This window comes from Mesocricetus auratus, unplaced genomic scaffold (assembly GCF_017639785.1).
Source record: "Mesocricetus auratus isolate SY011 unplaced genomic scaffold, BCM_Maur_2.0 Super-Scaffold_4256, whole genome shotgun sequence".
Lineage (NCBI taxonomy): Eukaryota > Metazoa > Chordata > Mammalia > Rodentia > Cricetidae > Mesocricetus > Mesocricetus auratus.
The window spans coordinates 78,761,885-78,781,438 of NW_024429182.1; the positions used below are offsets into that span (position 1 = coordinate 78,761,885).

A 19,554-nucleotide genomic window follows, 5' to 3' on the forward strand; every position below is an offset into this window, starting at 1 on the left:
TCAGACTACTATATACAGCAAAACTTTCAACTACCATAGATGGAGAAAATAAGATATTCCGTGATAAAATCAAACTTCAACAATATCTATCTACAAATCCTGCCCTACAGAAGGTCCAAGAAAGAAAACTAGAGCTCAAGGAGGTTAATTATACCCGTGAAATTATAGGGAATAATCTAACAACAGCAAAACTAAAAGAAAGAAAACACACACACACTGTCTACCACCACCACCACCAACAACAACAACAAAATAAGAGGAATCAATAATCATTGGTCATTAATATCTCTTAATATCAATGGTCTCAATTCCCCAATAAAAAGACACAGACAAACAGGATGGATATAAAAACAGGATCCATATTTCTCTGTATCTGAGAAGCACACCTCAATATCAGGGTAAAAGGTTAGAAAAAGATATTCCATGCAAATTAACTTAGGAAGCAAGGTGGTGTAGCCATTTTAATATCTAACAAAATAGACTTTAAAACAAAACTAAACAAAAGAGATGAGAAAAGACACTACATACTCACCAAAGAAAAACTTCCACCAAGATGACATTTTAATTCTTAACATCTATGCCTCAAATACACAGGCACCCATTTTTGTAAAAGAAACACTACAACAGCTTAAATCACATATTGCCCCACACACACTGATAGTGAGAGATTCCAATACACGACTCTCATCAATGGACTGGTCATCCAGACAAAAATTAAACAGAGAAATGGTAGTAGCATACATTATAAATAAAATTAACCTAACAGATATTTATGGAACAATTTAAGGAAACGGAAACACAAAAGAATATACTTTCTTCTCAGTACCTCATGGTTATACTTGGACACAACTACAATAAAACTGAAATAACTCCTTGAGTCCTATCAGAACACCATGGATTTTAACAACCACAGAAACAACAGACTCACAGAAACTGAACAACTCCTTTATTGAAAGAAAAAAATGGGTCCAGACAGAAAAAATACTTTCTAAAATTCAATGAAAATCAATACACAGCATACCCAAACTTAACGAACAAAATGAAAGCTGTGCTAAGAGGCAAGTTCATAGCACTATGTGCCTACATTAAAAAAACGAAAACAAAAACTGAAGGACCTACACTAGCAGCTTAACATTACATCTGAAAGCTTTAGAAGAAAAAGAAGTGGGCATCCCCAATAGGAGTAGATGGTAAGAAATGATCAAACTCAGGGCTGAAATAAATAAAATAGAATCAAAGATAACAAAATAAAGAATTAATGAAACAATTATTTAAAATAAAACAAGATAGACAATCCCTTATACAAGTAACTCAAAGATGGGAAGAGAACATCCAAATTAACCAGTTCAGAAATGAAAAGGGAGGACATAACAACAGACATTGAAGAAATTCAGAGAATCTAAAGAACATACTTTAAAAACCTGTAATCTACCAAATTGGAAAACCTAAAAGAAATGGATAAATTTCTCAGTAGATAAAACTTACCAAATCAAGATCAGATAAGCAATTTAAATAGACTTACAATGCCTAGTGAAGTAGAAGCAGTCATTAAAAGTTTTCCACCCCCACCAAAAAAGCCAAGAGCCAGGTAGTTTTAATGTATAATTCTACCAGATTTTCAAAAAAGAGATAATACCAGTACTCCTCAAATTACTTCACAAAATAGAAACAGAAGGAGCACTGCCCAATTCATTATATGAGGCCACAGTTACCCTGATATTCAAACCACATGAAGTCTCACCAAAGAAAGAGAATTACAGACCAATTTTCCTTATGATCACAGATACAAAAATAGGAAATAAGACACTTGCAAAGTGAATCCAGGAACACATCAAAAAGATCATCTACCATGATCAAGTAGGCTTTATCCCAGAGATACAGGGATGATTCAATATACAAAAATCAATAAATGTAATCCACTATATAAACAAATTGAGAGAAAAAGACAAAATCATCTCATTATATGCAGAAAATGCTTTTGTGACAATCCAACATCCATCATGATAGAAGTCCTTAAGAAATTAGACATACAAAGAATATACATAAACATAATAAAGGCAATTTCCAACAAGCCTATAGCAAACATCAAATGAAATGGAAAGAAACTCAAAACAATTCCACTAAAATCAGGAACAAGACAAAGACTCTCTCCATGCCTATTCAACATAGTAATTCAAAACAAGCAAGTAAAAGAGTTGTATTTTGTGGGGTATTTTGATAGCAATGTGATACTCCACACTGTGAAGTTTATCTTGAATCAGGAGGGAGAGCCAGCAACTACCTGGCCAGAATTAGCTATAGAGAAGACAGGACTCTGGATAAAGATGACACACAGGGAGGAAAGGGCAGGGATTAGAGTTTGAGCTTCCCTCTGGTTCTGGGATGAGAGAAGAGATGCATCTCTGGCCAAAAAGCAAGGTCAGCTGGTTGCTTCTCATCTTCTCTGACCTAACAGGTTTTCACTCCCACATCTAACTTCAAGTCCTTGTTGGTAAACAGAACAATTGAGACTTAATTTAAACCTACATAACAAGGCCACAGAAGAGCTGGGGCCATGGGACTGGAAGCCCCGCTTGGCCATGGCCTGAGTGGCTGGCAGGGTGCTGACTGTGGGGCATTGGGGCCACAGACAATAATCAGTAGATTCATGTGCAGTTGCTCAGTCAACAAGAAAGCATTATTTGTATGAATAACACTTTGAGTCTTTGAAGAAAGAAACATCAGAAGCTGGGAAGACAGCCTATGCTCATTGTAGGGTAAAAGGGCCAGCCAAAACACACCCTCACGTGTTTTGGCCATGAAACCAGAGCCCAAGAAACATACTCTGCCCATGACTAACTCAGTACAAAAAACAACCAACCCTAAGCAGGAAAACCAACTAATTCCAGAGCATGAAATACAGCCAATTTCTGAATTTGTCAAAGCTCAGGGACTAAAATCCAACCAATTCCCACCCTGAAAATCACCTTAGAAAAACACCCCTAAGAAGCCATATATAAACCCTCTGCCTGTTCACTTTGCTGTTGCCTTTTACTACCATGGCAGAGGCAGCCACCCTCCTGAACTCTTCCCTCCCAGGAAATCTCTTGAATGAGGCTTGGGTGAGACCTTCTTTCCCCAGAGTGGAGTGGAGCAGACAAGTAACAACTTTTCCTTGCTGCAGCTGGAGCAGAGAAGAGAGGAGCAGAACTGTAACACTTTCCCTGGGGAAACCTTCCCCTGCCCAAGAGCAAAGCTGTTACTTGGGAGAAACATTTCCTTGGAGTAGGGCTGTAAGCTGTTACGTTTATGTATATAGTGACTTTGTGGTACTTCTTGGCTCCCAACTGCCAGGATTCCTTTTCATCCAAGCTGCAATACTTATACTAATGGGTCAGGATTAATATAATAAAAATGGCCATCCATTGCATCTACAAGGAAGATCCTAGATTACACTTCTAGCAACAGCAGATACACAGCTGGATCTGGCTATCTCCTGTGACCAGATTGGTGCCTAGTCCATTGTCATCAGAGAGGTGTCATCCAGCAACTGATGGAAACAGATACAGTTCAATTGTAGAATATTATTTTAAGATGTGCTACATTTGTTTATGCTGTAGAATATTGTTTTAATGATGAAAATATGTTGCATTCTTTTGTTGCATTTGTTTAACTCTATGAAGCTGTGTTACTTTGCTTGTCTAAAACACCTGATTGGTCTCATAAAGAGCTGAATGACCAATAGCTAGGCAGGAGAAAGGACAGGTAGGGCTGACAGGCAGAGAGAATAAATAGGAGAAATCTGGGGAGAAAAGATTGAGGTATGAAAGAAAGGAGCAGAGGAAGACTCCAGGGGCCAGCTGCTCAGCTACAAGGTAAGCCACGGAGTAAGAAGAAAGGTATACAGTAATAGAAAAGGTTAAAGCCCTGAGACATAAGGTAGACAGGATAATTTAAGTTAAGAAAAGTTGGTTAGAAACAAGCCAAGCTAAGGTCAGGCATTTATAAGTAAGAAAATGTTTCCATGTATGATTATTTGGGACCTGGATGGTAGGTCCTCCAAAAGAGTCAAAGAGGAAAGAGAAAAACAACCAACTACATAGACTCACAGTCAATCCTTAGGAGCTCAGGGAATCTTGCAGAGGAGGAGAAAGGATGATAGGAGCCAGAGAGGTCAAGGACATCATAAGAAAACTCACAGAATCAACTAAATTGGATCATAGGGGCTCACAGAGACTGAACCAACAACCAGAGATCCTGCATGGGAATGACCTAGGCACTCTGCATATGTTAGTTATGTAGCTTGGTCCTCTTCTGGGACTAACAGTGGGAAGTGGGGCTGTCTCTGACTCTTACTGTCTTTTGGGATCCTACTCCCCATCCTGGGTCACCTTACCCAGGCTTAAAACACAAGGGAGGGGGTTGTTTAGTCTTACTGCAACTTGATATGCCATGTTTAGTTGATACTCATGGGTGACCTGACCTTTCCAAAACAGAAACAGAGGAGGAGTGGGTTGGAGGGTGGGAAAAGGGAGAATGGGGGAGGGAATGGTAGGAGAGGAGGGAGGGGAAACTTTGCCTGTGATGTAAAATAAACAAATAAATTTATTTTTAAAAAATGGCCATCCTATTTACAACAATCTACATATTCAACACAATCCCCATCAAAATTCCCACACAATTTGTCACAGATCTCAAAAGGACAATTTGCAACTTCATGTGGAAACATAAAAACCCATGTAGCTAAAACAATTGTGAATAATAAAAGAACTGCTAGAGTTATCACCATTCCTGACTTCAAGTTGTACTACAGAGCTATAGTAACAAAAACAGCATTGTATTGGCACAAAAAATAGACATGTTGATCAATGGAGTTGAACTGAAGACAAAGACATAAATCCACACACATATGGAAACCTAATTTTTGATAAAGAAGCCAAAAACATAGCTTGGAAAAGAAAGACAGCATCTTCAACAAATGGTGCTGGTCAATTTGGATGGCTGTATGTAAAAGAATCCAAATAGATTAAAACTTATCACCTTGCACAAGACTCAACTTCAAGTAGATCAAAGATATCCCAGAGACCTAGGGTAAACCAAATACTTCTGTTCCAAAAGAAAAGAAAGAAAGAGAGAGGAAGAGGGGGAGGGAGGGAGAGAGGAAGAGAGGGAGGAAGAGAGAGAGAGAGAGAGAGAGAGAGAGAGAGAGAGAGAGAGAGAGAGAGAGAGAGAGAGAAGCATACTGATCCCTTATGACATTTTGCTATACTCACAGATCAGATTTCTGCTCAGCCATCATCAGAGAAGCTTACCCCTGCAGCAGATGGGAACAAATACAGAGACCCACAGCCATGCGTTATTCAGAGTAAGAGACTTTGAACACTCAACTCTAAATAGGATAGCATTATCAAATCATTCCCATCTGGCAGAGCTCAAGGAACTTCATGGAAGAAGAGGTGGAATTAGTTATGGGAGTCAGAGGGGATGGAGGACATCAAGAAAACAATACCCTCTAAATCAACATGATCAAAGCTTATATGAACTCACAGAGACCAAGGCAGCATGCATAGGGCCTATCATGGTCTGCAGCAGGTTCTCTGTGTATACATTATGTTATATTTTCCAGATTAATGTTTTTGTGGGATTCCTGAGTGTGTGAATGAGTGGGTCTCTGATTCATTTGCCTTCTCTTCAGGCTGTTTTCCTTTTGTTGGTTTGCCTTGTCCAACTTTGATGTGATGGGTTTCACTTTATCTTATTTTTTGTTACGTTTTGTTGTTATCTCTTAGAAGGCTATTCATTTCTAATGAGAGACAGAAACATTGTGGATCAGATGATAAGGGAGGTAGGGAGGAGTAGAGGGAGGGGAGACTGTAATCAGGATATATTATGTGAGAAAAGAAACTATTTTCAATAAAGGGAAAAATATAGCTACTCTTGTTCTACATATGTATTCAAAAGAAGTAAGTTGCCATAACAAGGAGATAGATGCATGCTCAGGTTTACTGTGGCAGTCTTCATAGAGCTGAGATACAGAGTCTGCCTAGATATTCATCAGTAGATGAACAGATGAAGAGAACAGAAATATTATTTAGCAATAAAGAAGTATTAAATTGAAATGATGAAGATAACAGGATCCTGTCCCAACTCTATGTCTGCTTAGTCACTTCTTAGGCTTCCATCCTCCACCAATAGCCTTCTCTGCTTTAGCAATGCTTCAGAGACAGTCCATGACCTTGAACATAATCCAAACATATTACACAGTATCTAGAAGTCACCATCAAGTCTTACAAAGAAAGATGTTACTAGGTTACTCTAAATCCCTCATTAATATACCTCCAAAACACACACCTTGAGCACTGACGTAACTATGGTTTTGTCTTTAAAAACACTGTACCCCAGCTTGGGCATCAACAGAGTTTTCAGAGGCAGGAGCCAGTTCTTGGTCTGACCATCAATGAAAAAGGACTCAAAATTTTTAATTGGCTTAATCAGCCAATTAAAGAAAATGGGAGCCATTTTCTTTCAAACCACCACACATATATAGCAAATACATTTGAATAAAATTAAAATAAAAATAATACTGGCATGAGAACTGGAAGTAGATACAATGATATATAAGTTTATCAAGAGTTAAGAGTAAAAAGTCATATTGTTACAATATAAATTCTAATTACCATGAAGAATAAACATTTCTCATTTGTTAAATAAATACAAGTATATGTATGCACTAGCATGTGACCATTTTGATAAAATAAGGATCTGCTTACCAGGACTTCCTCCATCAGGAAAATTTGGATTCCTGGGTTGTAGAGAAGGGTGGTTAGGAAAAAGAAATGTTGTTTTCCAGCCTGTCTTGTCTGGCCACAAGATGGTCCTCTGCACACCAACAAAACGCAAATAATATTTTATCTGAAAGTATGAAGAGAAATCATATATGCTGAAAGCCAAAAAGAAACTTAAAAGAAAATTTTAGCCATAAAGTTACACCTTAGTAGAAAAACATGTGACTTTAAGGATGAAATTAATTTGTTAAATTCTGAATGCCCAGCATTTACAATAAGCAGGGTAGAGAACGCATGCACACTAGATACATTTCAATTCTACTCAAAATACAGAAAACACATAAAAAGACAGGCATGAAAAGACTCTCAAGGGCATGCAATGAGATAATATAAAATTATATTATAGAAATATAAGCCACCTTTTTTAAAAGACTTATTTATTATGTATACAGTGTTCTGCTTGCATGTATGCCTGCAAGCCAGAGGAGAACACCAACTCTTATTACAGGTGGTTGTGAGCCACCATGTGTTTACTGGGAATTGAACTCAGGACCTTTGGAAGAGCAAGCACTGCTCTTAAGTGCTGAGTCATCTCTCCAGCCCCCAGTAAGCTACCTTTTTTTACTTATATTGGCATAATAAAAAGCTGAGCAATAAATGAAGAACTATAGACAAACAGGCACTTGAATCCAATCCTTGTAGGATGAACAGAAAATGGCACACCTAACAACTAAGGGCTCAGGAGAGGGAGGAATGGTTCACCCAACTGGGAAAGCATGTTAGACACTTTACATTGTTAGCTAACAGTGACTTCAAGTTATACTTAAATATTATGAATAAAACATTTCCTAGATAGACATTGGTGGCACACACCTTTAATCCCAGCACTTGGGAGGCAGAGGCAGACCAATCTCTGTGGTCTACAGAGCGAGCAATACAGAGAAAGCATGTCCAGAAAATCAAAACCAAAATCAACCAACCAAACAAACAAAAATGAAACATTTCCTTATATTAAAATCCCTGTTGAAAACCTACAGAATTGTCTGTTTTCCCTAAAAGCTGTTTGACTACTAGAAATATGCATAGGTTATTATAAAAGAACAACTATAAGCTGAATGAAAATTCACAGGAACAACACCATGTCCAAGTCCCAGAAGCAGAAATACATAGTATCAGTATGGAGCTTCTTGGATAAATAGTAAAAATTTGCAGATTTGGGGACAGAGTCACATCTGGATGGCCATGTAAGCCACTGGAATTTTCTAATTTTTTTCAAATGTATTATTATTACTGTGTGTGTGTATATGTATGTATGATCATGGCATGGCCTGTATGTGGAGATTAGAGGATATCTTCCAGGAGTTGGTTGTTTCCTTCTGCCACGGGTTCCAAGGATCAACCTCAGCTTATCAGACTTTCAAGGCAAGCACTTTTACCTATGGATCCATGACAAGTACCCACACTGCAGTCTTTTACTTGGGATAATGACAGGGTCTCATCTAAGATTGAACAGGTACACTGGGATAGTCACATGGATAAATAAAAGGTTTTGTCAGGAAAATAAAGAAATTGGTATCTATTAGTATTCATTTAGAAAACCATGAAAACAAGACTGTCAAGATGGCCCTGGGGGTAAAAGTACTTACTGTGTAAGCCTGAAGAACTATGTTTGATTCCCACAACCCACAGTGGAAGGAGAGAACTGAGTCTCCAAAGTTGTCCCCTGATCTCTACATGTTATGGTGGTGGCTGAGTGCCTATACTCACACACATTACACACAATAATATTAATAAATAAAATTTTAGAAAGAAAATTATCAAAATAAGCTTAGCACTAGAGAAAATTTATGGGAATTTTAGCATTGAGAATTTCAAAGATTTGAGAATGGTCTGTAGGTAGGGAGAATAAAACTTGAAGATACTGTCTTAGTTAGGGTTTTATTGCTGCTAAAACACCATGACCTCAGCAATTTTTATAAAGGAAAACACTTCATTGGGGGCTTGCTGTGGAATAATGCTCTTGTACTGTTATGCCCAGATTGCAGAACCCCCAAAATCCACCACCGAGGAAGCAACACACTGAATGTAAAAACAAAAGTTTCTTTTTATTTCAAACTGCAGCCCCAATTCTGCCCATTCAGGAACAAGCAGAATGCTCTTTTTTGGCTGAGGGGAGGTTTAGAGGGAAAGTTCAAAAGACTGGATGTCTTGAGATTACAAAGCTTTCATGGTTACATAGGATGAAACAATAACTGTATGTTTCAGGCAGGATGCAATTAAGCAGGATGCCTCAGAGGAAATAAGTTTGTTAATTATCTCCTGGGCCAGGGACGTTTACAACTTCGAATTGATAACTCTCTGATCTTCTTTAGGACAGAGAAATGTTGACACAGTTGGCATGTGTTATCTGTTCGCAGGCTAGTCATGTATTCAGTTCTTTGTTTAGTCTTATCTGTTGGGCTGAAAGGCATAAGAGTTTTTCTTTTTCTATTTGGGCTTTGGGAGTCTAAGTTATTAGATTTTTATTAATTTTTCCATTTCAGTAAATGTAAATATTTGTCTCTGGAGGAATGGATAATGACTCACAGGACTAGGTATTAGTCTTAAATAAAATTTATTTTGGGGAGAAGTCACAGAAGAAATAGATGGCCACCACACAGACCCGCAAGAGAGAGCCACCTATCTGCCCACACCCCAGACCTAAAACTCACCCCCCTCATGCACTCAACCTGTGACCAAACCCAAATGAGGGTGGTCAGAGGGAAGGGTGGATATCTCACTACAATTACCCTTTTAGTGTAAAGAAAAAGATTTAGGCTTGATACAAAACTATATAGCAAATATCAAGTAAGCTCTAGGAGAAGGAAAAATAAGAACAAACACAATTAAGACCTATTGCCAGTGAAGCAGCTTGAGCAAATGGTAAAAACTACATATCCAGTCCTAGAGTAAAGGCATAACAGAGATTACTATAGAGTTGTCCTAAACTGGAAAGTCTAAGTCTTATATCTAATATTTCTATTTAGGAAGAAAGAAAAATAATTGTGACAATCTAATCTTCAGCCTCATCAAAGACCTGAGGAGGAGGATAACAATACTAGGTAGGCAGGAAGTACAGGCGAGCAACTTCCAAAATGTGGAACAAAGACAGAGACAGCAGGCCACCTGGACAGTCACCCAAAGTCTTTGCAGAAGGGGACACAGAGCAGTTGCGTGCATGGAGGTGCAGTTTCTGTGGGTGCTCAGGGGCCTGGGGAACGAAGGCACTGTGTTTGCGGGGTGCACTGCTGCTGCTGAGCGTGCTGTAGGTGCTGGCACTGTCAGGGACCATGGCAGATGGTGCAGACCTTCAGGGCTCTCCAAGAGGAAAGGATTCTATGCCTCTGCTGACCTCCAGTACTAACATGACAGGGAATATCACTGTGGCTTCCAACCAGACCAATGAGGTTAATAGCAGCACCGTAACTTCAGGACTGCCGAGAAATGTTGAGAAATGTTACAACTGTCACTGTGAAACCTACAACTATTGCTAAAATGTCAACACCAGGGGTCTCACCACACATGACTTCTACTGCCTCAAAGTCTATAGCCAAAGCAAGTACTTCTCCAAACTCAAACCAGATGTCAGCATCCATGATGATCACAGGTCACAGTAGTTTAAAGACACCTATAATGATAACAGCAACTATTCATCCTAGCAAAAGTAAAGGATGTAAGTTTGACACCGGCTAGTTCAGTTGGTAGAGCATGAGACTCTTAATCTCAGGGTTGTGGATTCATGCCACATGTGGGGTGCCAGATGTGGACGAATGGATAATGATTCATTTGTCACTCAAATTGGTTTCATAAAACACTGATTGGCTGGTAGATAAACAAGAAGTATAGGTGGGGCAACCAAACTAAGGATGCTGGGATGAAAAAGGGCAGAGTCAGTAGAGTTACAATAACATGAAGAGAAGCAAGATGGGCATGCAGTACTGAGAAAAGGTACCAAGACATGTGGCAAAGCATAGATAAGAAATATGGTTTAATTTAAGTGTAAGAGTTAGCTAGTAGCAAGCATGAGCTATTGGTTGAGCATTTATAATTTATATTAAGTCTCCAAGACAGTTATTTGGGAAGCAGCAGCCAGTTATTTGGAAGCAGGCAGTTGAGACAGGAAAACACCACCCACAGGGACTGGCTTGCACTTCAGAGGTTTGCCTCATTGTCATCAAGGTGGGAAGCATGGTGGCTGGCACACAAGCAGACATGGTACTCGAGAATGAACTGAGAGTTCTACATCTGGATCTGCAGGAAGCAGGAAAAGAATGACACACTGTGTGTGACTTGAGCAACTAAGACCTCAAAGCCTGTCTCCAACAAAGCCATACCTAACTCCAACAAGGTCATACCTCTCAATAGTGCCACTCCCTAAGGGCCTATGGGGGCCATTTTCATTCAAACTACCACAGATACTTTGAGTCAATGTATACTGAGAAAATATATATGTGCCTAAATCCTCATTAACAGATACACAGCTTTATGTTACAGAGAGAAAGCTGACACAGATGAACAAAGCCTTGAAAATACAGGATAAACATTAAAATATATGGATCCTACTTCTGCCTTCTGAAAAGCACCTTAGGAAAAGTGGGTGTTGCTCCATTTCTAGAGTCTATAGATTGATTGCTTATTTCTCTAACCACCAGATGGGATGCCTATAAATTTTGCTAGAGATTCCAAATTCAAAGTACTGTTCTTTACTCTTTCTGTAAACACCATCAGCTTTTCTTCAGTCCCAATATCCCAAGGCTGAATTGATGCAGCTAAGTATTCAAGTTTTCTAGAGATTTATAAAAGGAATTATTTTCTGTCTTTGATTCAAAGAAAGGATTTGAGTTCATCTGTCTGCTAATAAAATGCCTCTGACTTAAAACACATCTTTTCCACTCTGTATGTACTATGACAAACACTGATTAATTAAGGGTTCCCCTTAGTCTACAGTACCCTCCTGTATGTTTTGTGTTGCTGTGACCATAGTATCTGACAGAAACAATTTTAAGGAATAAATATTTATTTTGACTTAGTTTCAGAGGCTTAAGAAAGGCATGGCAGAGCAGAGTAGTTCACACTGTAGCCAAGAAAGAAAAAAGGGGAAATGCCAGGACTCTGTTGGCTTTTTTCCTTTCCCCCTTTTATTTTGTCTATACAACCATGGGATACTGCTCTCCATATTTAGGATGGGTCTTCTTCCCTTAGTTGGCCATTTCTGAAAATACCATTATAGATTTCTTAGGCGATTCTAAATCTAGTCAATCTGATAGTGAAGAATTACAATCATGGTCCCTTATAATCAGTAATGTGTACAAAGGTATTATCACTCACAGATGGATTAATATTTTTGCTTTATTACATATTACTAGTTTGTTCTTAGGAATGATACTTTCTTCATTGACAAAATTGGGCTATAATAGTAAGTAATTCATCAAAAAATCCTAGACACTAAAAGTACTATTATTATGAGAATTCAACTTACTTGAAAACCCTTGTAAAGCAAAATTTCTTACCTGAAGTGGCAGAGGATCATTTTTGTTTTTGAAGCCACAATCAAAAACAATAGCAGCCAGCACTTTCTGAGATGTATAATCAAACAGAATATACTCCTCAAACGCAGCTTCTGAAGGAAAACCTCGAACTACAGGGAGACAAAATTGTCTGCTTAAATAAAAACATCAGATGCTCTTGTTTGAGAGATGAGATACTACTTTATACAGATAAAATCTATTAAAAATATTTTGAATCTTAATGGCCTTTTTCTTAAATGTTGACATGAGTAACTAATGGATATTTTGAGTACAAAATCTTACAGGTGTTTTATAAAATTTTGCTATGAAAAGATTATGTGATGTTAGAAGAACGAGTAGCACAATGTACATATAACAATTTATAGAGACAGAAAGCACTCTAGTGTTTTCCTAACAAGGTGGAGTTCAGAAACTATGCAGTTTCTTTGGAGGTGATAACAACTCTAATGATTGCTATAGTGCTTGTACCACTCCAAGTAAACTGAGAGCCACTAACTCAAAAACATCAAATAGATGTATGGTATGCTCAAAAACAGAAGCACAGAGGATACATGCTCTATGAACCCATGAAGAGATTCTAATGGAGTGATTTGGACATTTAAAATGTTTCTCTTTTGGCTTTTCCTGGTTCCCTCACATTCTAAGGCTTGTAATTTTAATAACTCTTGCCTTTACTTCTCCCTCAAGTCTCTTTCCAGTTGTCAGTCAAGGACTTCTTTTACTTCCTACATCTGAGAGTTAAGACATGTAAATCATTGATACACTTTTGGTGTCTTTTATATAGGCTCACTAGAGAAGTACCTCAACTGCCACACCCTTTGCCACAGTCAGCTTCAAGAAGCCAGATCAGTCATTTTCCTTATTCCCTAACGGTAGTTATGGCTACCTCTTCAGAAATGGTTTATGAGAACAAGTGACAGTAACTGGACAGGGCACTCATGGCAGGGACTACACAAAGTGTGGACAGGAATACTAGAAGGGAGTTCTAGTTTTGCACTTCCTCCTAAATGAGTACCCTTGCCTAAAAGTTTCTATGTGAGGGCAGTGTCTAGAACTCCAGTACAGATATTGATACCATCCGTGGAACTGGATTTCTAGATTCCCATAAAGATGGATTATAAATATTTACTAACTTTAGCCCATATCCTAAAGTATTTTAGGGTTACCTATTCAGAGGGGAGACTTATACAGAAACAAGGGAAAACTGGTTCCTTTGGATCAAGAGGATGAAAATCTTTGGCTTAAGTAGAGATCTAACATTTCTAGCTACCCAAAACATGAAAGAGTTAATCCAGTTAGGTAAATTTATGACCTGGACAAGGGATCCCACCCCCCCACCCCAAGAAGGCAGAATCTCCTTAAGCCATGCTTTAAAAAAAAGAGAGGGAGGACGGGAGGGAAAGAGGGAGGGAGAATTATTCTTTTAATGAGAAATGTACTTTTCCTTTCCAGACTTCTCACCCCATAGCACAGTCCCAGAGTCATTACAAGGTTCAGCTGGGTCTGTCAGGAAGGCATAGCCTTCTCTCTCTACTTCCTTCTTTTCCTCCCTCTCTCATTTTGTCTTTCTGATTCTAGCAGAGCTAAACATGATTTTTGCTGTCATAGTTGTTTGTACTTTGGATTGCTTATTCTTTCTCTAATGTTCCCCTTCCTACCATGTAGCTGCTATCCACCATATGGACAACCTCCATGTTGGTTTAACTCATATAACATGAGGTTTTTTTTTCCTCTTCTTCATTCTCCTCTTCTGGGAAGCTGCTGAAATTATAACTTCCCTGTCCTGTTCTTTTTCTTTAAAAAATGCAATATTTTTCTCTTTGAATAAACTTCATCTTTGCCTAACTTCCAAAAATATATTTGTGAGTTACAATATTGCTGGTGTAGTTTTTAATTTATATAGAATTGAAAGCTCCAGGGCTGAGGACATAGATTAGTAGAAAGCTTGCCTAGCATATATAAGACCCCTAGGTTCAATTTCCAGCACTGCAAACAAACCAACAAACTCCAAGCGGCCAAATCAATCTCCACAAAACTATAACCTAAAGAGAAAATGTTGAGGGACCTCTGTTTTTGAAATTACAGTAAGGCAGGAAAATACCAGTTTTAACTCAACCATAAGAGACAGAGTATGGCTTTTAAACTCAAGGGCAAGCACTTCTGCATTATATAACAGGAATCCAAATAACTCACAACTTCCTTATTGATCACGAATTTTGTATCATGACTAAGGAATCAACTAGCTCTAAGTCATAAAGATTTTCTCACATGTTCTCTCTTAAAGGTGTCATCATTTTACATTTAGGTCAATGACCCATTTTCAGTTAATTTTAGAGAAGATATGGATTTTCAGTATTTTACCCATTGGTGTTCAATTGTCCCAGTACTATCTGTGGAATAGGTTCTCTTTCACTACATTCTAGTGTGTCATTGTCAAAGTCACTCTGGGGTCTTAGTGCAATAGATCTACTTTTGGGTTCTCTGTTCTCTCATTGATTTGTCTGTCTCTCCAATTCCACACTAACCTATTTATCACAATCACACTGCAAGTCTTAAAGTAAGACATAGGCTCCTCTTCAACCTTAACTTTCAGCATTGTTTTTATAGATATAGCAGTCTTTTCTAGAAAACTTGAATGTCTAACCTTTTATAGTGGTGTTGAGATTCTTCTTTACATTTTCAATGATTTCAGATACCACATCAATATCAGGTGTGTAAATCAATTCCCATTCCTTGGCATCTTTGATGAAAGAAGGCATGGTAGCAATGGGTTGAGGTGTGAAATGATATGGTCCAACAACGTTTATACCAGTGAACGCACGGAATATCAACAGCATTATTACAAACAACAATGCTGCCATGATTTCTGTTACTGAACTAATCATCTGCCTCTTCTAAAAGAGGAAAAGAGTTATTGATTAGCTTAGCAGTACACATTCAATGCTAATGAGAGTTTTATTATATTTTTACTCCTGAACCACCATGGAATAGAGGGAAGATGTATGCTCAGGACCTGAACTTATGACCTGCCAGCCATTAAAAGCATGGTATATATTATATGCATTCAATTCTCACAATAATCTTATAGATGATATAAAAAACAGGTGCATCATCATTATAAATTGTATTGGCAAACAGTCATGTGCTATTTGTACATACCGAGAGTGAACTATGGGAATAAGGAACCCCTTCTTTATATTTGAGCATGCTCATCTCAAGTGTCCTCCCAGACTCCTTGTCCTGGTAAAGGTTGGCCCCCTGATGCTGTGACGAGGAGGAAATGGAATAGCACACAGCTAACAGCATTAAAAACCCCATGGCCTTGAGAACAGGTAAAAGTAACCATTTTCAGAAAAACTGAGGTTGTGTCAGGGACCTCCACCAGAATCCAGCCATAGCATTATCACGCCCTCCTCATAGAGAAGACATGACTGCAGGCCACACAGCAGAAATACCACCTCTTAAGATAGGAAACAAGTTCCAGGAAAACAGACTCATCGGCTTATCTGCCTAGTGTAAATTACCAAGACACTCAGGTGTAGGCTTGAACAAGAGAGGGTAGATTGTGAAAGATAAAGTTAGAACCTGCAGTTAGGTTACCAGAGGACACAGGATGACCTACCCCTCCCACTGACCTTTGCTCCACCAGGCTCATGGAAGCTACAGTTAACACCCCCATTCATTCCTCTCCTCACTTCCCCTATATAAATCCCTTTGGGATAAATAAAGGTTGTCAGCTTGATCAGAATCCTGTCTTGTCATCTGTTCCTTTTCTCTCTTGTCCCCTGTTTCTCTCCTAGGTGTCCCCAGTCCCATGCTGATTGTCCCACAGGTAGGGACAAGGTTGCTATTGCTTATCTCATTTTATAAATATACCTGTGATGGGAATGAGAAGCCAGAAGCTCATCCATGTAGGGGACGTTTTGCCTTGTACTCTCTGTCAGGCACCTCAGCATGGGTGTTTAAACAGTGCTTCCCCAGTTACTTCTGCTGGACTTTGTAAGGGCCAGATGTGATGTTTTGTTGTCTATCTGCTTCTTTATATTTGTTCTTTTACATAAACTCCTCACCCAAGGGAAAACTGCTCTATCTGGGATTCTAAGTCACATACTCTAGTATACTGTCTCAATGGGACTTCTCCAGTCAATTTCTACTGGATTTGTAAGCACACAATTTTGCTACCTATCTGATGCTTTACTTTTGTTCTTTTACTTTTGCTTGCTACATGCTTAATAAATGTAAGCATTTGAAACTATGGCTCTTATACATCATCATTCTCTGGAGAGAACAATCACTGAATCCATGATGTTTCTGTCACAAAATCTAAGTGATTGTTAACGTGTTTAGAAAATGAGGTCATGGGGCAATGGTAAAAGAATAAAGCTTAACAAACTTCTGGGCCCTTAACCTGTTACACAACAAAAGTAGTTTTTTTATGAAATACCAGATTATGCCACAAGGCTAGGTATTTGTAGCCTGGAAGGTCTTTGTGATCAGAGCTACAACAATTGCCGTAATTTTGCAGAGCCACTTGAATGACCACTAGTAAACTCTAAATCTCTCAAAATGAGTAATAAGGGGTCAGAATTCTTACCAAAGAAAACCTTAAGACACCTTGATTCACTTATTCTATGTTGATTTTAAAATAACTAATTTTAGACGATACCCAGTTGGATAGTATATCATTTGTTTTCTACCAGATAGTCTACAGATAACATCTGTGATACATGGATTATAATTAAGTTGCCTAGGTTATTTTTCAAGAACTTGAAGCCTACTTTGGTAAAACACTACTTTTTGACTCTGCAGATATTTGATGTAACTTGAAATAAATGAAAAGCTTTCTCATCTCTGCTTTATTATTCTGTTTCACACCTCTGCTACTTTAATCTTTGATCAGTCTATTCAGTACTGAACGTAGACTTGGAGATCACTTGAGAAATGTTATGTCCAAAACTATTAATTCAAAGTTAAATGAAGCTAGATTTGTCTAGTCTCTCTCTTCCCCAGTTCTGAGGACCAGAAGCATCAGACTATAAAAGGAAGGAAAACAGGGTACCTGAGTTCCAGGAAGTTTTCCATGTATCCCCCTAGGTAGTTTCTCTCTCCATCACTTTAATAAACATGCCTTTTCTGATCACCTTAAAAAGCAGTCTCCACACTAACCTAAAGGCAGGAACTACTGTCACCCCTGTGTTGCCTTCCCTTTTCTCTGCAGCAAAAGCCCTTAACAAAAACCTTATCTGGGGATTTTCTCCTACCCTTTGTATATTACTACCTCTAAGCACTAGGCCTGGGTTCTGAAATTCTCATATACTATCTCAACTACCTCTTCCCTTCTCCTCACTTTTTTCATGTCTACACTATTGATTTGTTGGCTTTTATACATTGGAAGATCTACCCACAGTTTTGAATTTTTCAAAAGTGCATGCACAGGTGTACACAGACTGAAATGTAACAAATAAACTCTTATGGACATTCCCATGGATGCCTTTACCTACCTTTAATGTAAAATTTTTCCAGAGAAGAACTGTTAATTGGTTGACTATCAACCAATTCATCCTCCTACAAAAAAGGTGTGCTCGACTCTAGGGATGAAAGGAATTATTTCTTTTTGTTTTCTTTCTTTCTTTTTTTACAATGGTAAGTTACCTAAAATGTGAGCAACAAACAATGGCATTATTTATTTTTACTACTTTTCTTTTTAATTAGCTTCAAAATTTATAAGATTATGTGTCTGAAATAAAGCAAATTGAATTGTTCCTAAATTTTTCTATTAGTATTCTTTTTTTGTTGTTTTGGTTTTTAGAGACAGGGTTTCTCAGTGTAACCTTGGCTGTCCTGGAACTCACTTTGTAGTCCAGGCTGACCTTGAATTCACAGAGATCTGCCTACCTCTGCCTCCCGAGTGCTGGGACTAAAGGCATGTGTCACCACTGCCTGGTTTCTATTAGTATTCTTAATATAAAACATTCTTAATATTTAATGAAGAAACTGGAAAGTAGAGAAATGTTAAGTAAGATGTGGTTCCATTTTTTCCAGGTAAAATGATATAATACTAACAGGATTTGATTTTTTTTTAAAAATCTGTTTTCAATATTTACAGAAACAAATAAAATAACTATTACATAAACAAATAAAAAAGCAAATTAATGTAAAGTGTCAATCAGTGTGTTTTCATATGCTCAGAATATAATACTCCATTCTAATACTGATGTGTAAACATATTTAAATGCCATCATATTATTTACTGTACATTTAGTATACATCATCATATTCTATGCTAGCTATAGAGTATGAAATCAGATACCATTTAAGCTCTGATGGTATTAATTTTAAGAACTATCAGTTTGAAAAATCACTGAATGGTGGACCTTGCAGCATGGTTATGTGAGAAGGTCAGCATTTATTTCTAACAGCAAAACAGATATTTAACTGCTGAAAATTAAAAACACAACCATTACTAGGTGTGGTGGCACACAGTTTTAATACTAGCACTCAAGAGTAAGGCCAGACCAGTCTACATCATCTGTTCTAGGCCAGTGAAGGCTTTAAATTAAGACCCTGTCTAAAAAATAATAATAAAAACACAACTATTAAAAAAGCCTTAATTTAACAATTGATTTAGAGATAGAGAAACATTTATCCAAGAAAATCTACTAAAAAATCATCTCTTACACATTCTTCCTCCTGGTCCTTCGTCATCTCCTCTATCTGACTCCAAGTTATCTCTCTTCTGGGAAAATCTGATTGAGATGAGGGACTCTACAAGACTCTCAAAATATTATGATTGCACCTCATGAGAGGAAGAGTACTAAAGATTCCAATTTAGGCTGAGTACCCAGTCCTTCTTTTCAGTACTTTGGCCCATATCTCCACTGACTATTACACACCATAAGAGCTCCTCTAAAGCCCAGATCTATGAATTTGAACATAAATACAAATATTTAGAAGGCAACTTGACAGTAGGACCATTTTGCAAGATAACAATAACAGGTTCTATGCTAGGACTTATAATCTCCTGAGTCATGGGCTTTTGTCCAGAGTTACAATCAGACATAAAATTCCATCCCATGGAGCAGGCCTCAAATCCAATGAGAAAGAGGTTATTAACCCCTAACAGTGTGCCACTACTACACCAGAAGGCACATTTTGCACAGCAGGTTGGTATTGTAGCTCACAGGGTTTAGAAGTGGGTAAGATCATAGACTTTTCTTCCCTGA

General features: G+C 38.0%; 1 protein-coding gene across 1 annotated transcript in view; it reads right to left on the bottom strand.

Moving 5' to 3' along the window:
- The window catches only part of LOC101827880 (ATP-binding cassette sub-family A member 3-like), a 154,479-nt gene extending 136,502 nt beyond the window's left edge, over window positions 1-17,977 (bottom strand). Inside the window, 4 exon segments of the mRNA XM_040733185.1 lie at window positions 6,750-6,891; window positions 12,314-12,441; window positions 14,976-15,225; window positions 17,833-17,977. Of these exon segments, the coding sequence (XP_040589119.1) occupies window positions 6,750-6,891; window positions 12,314-12,441; window positions 14,976-15,225; window positions 17,833-17,892 (580 nt within the window). The 5' untranslated portion in view covers window positions 17,893-17,977.
- Between the last annotated feature and the right edge of the window lie 1,577 nt (window positions 17,978-19,554).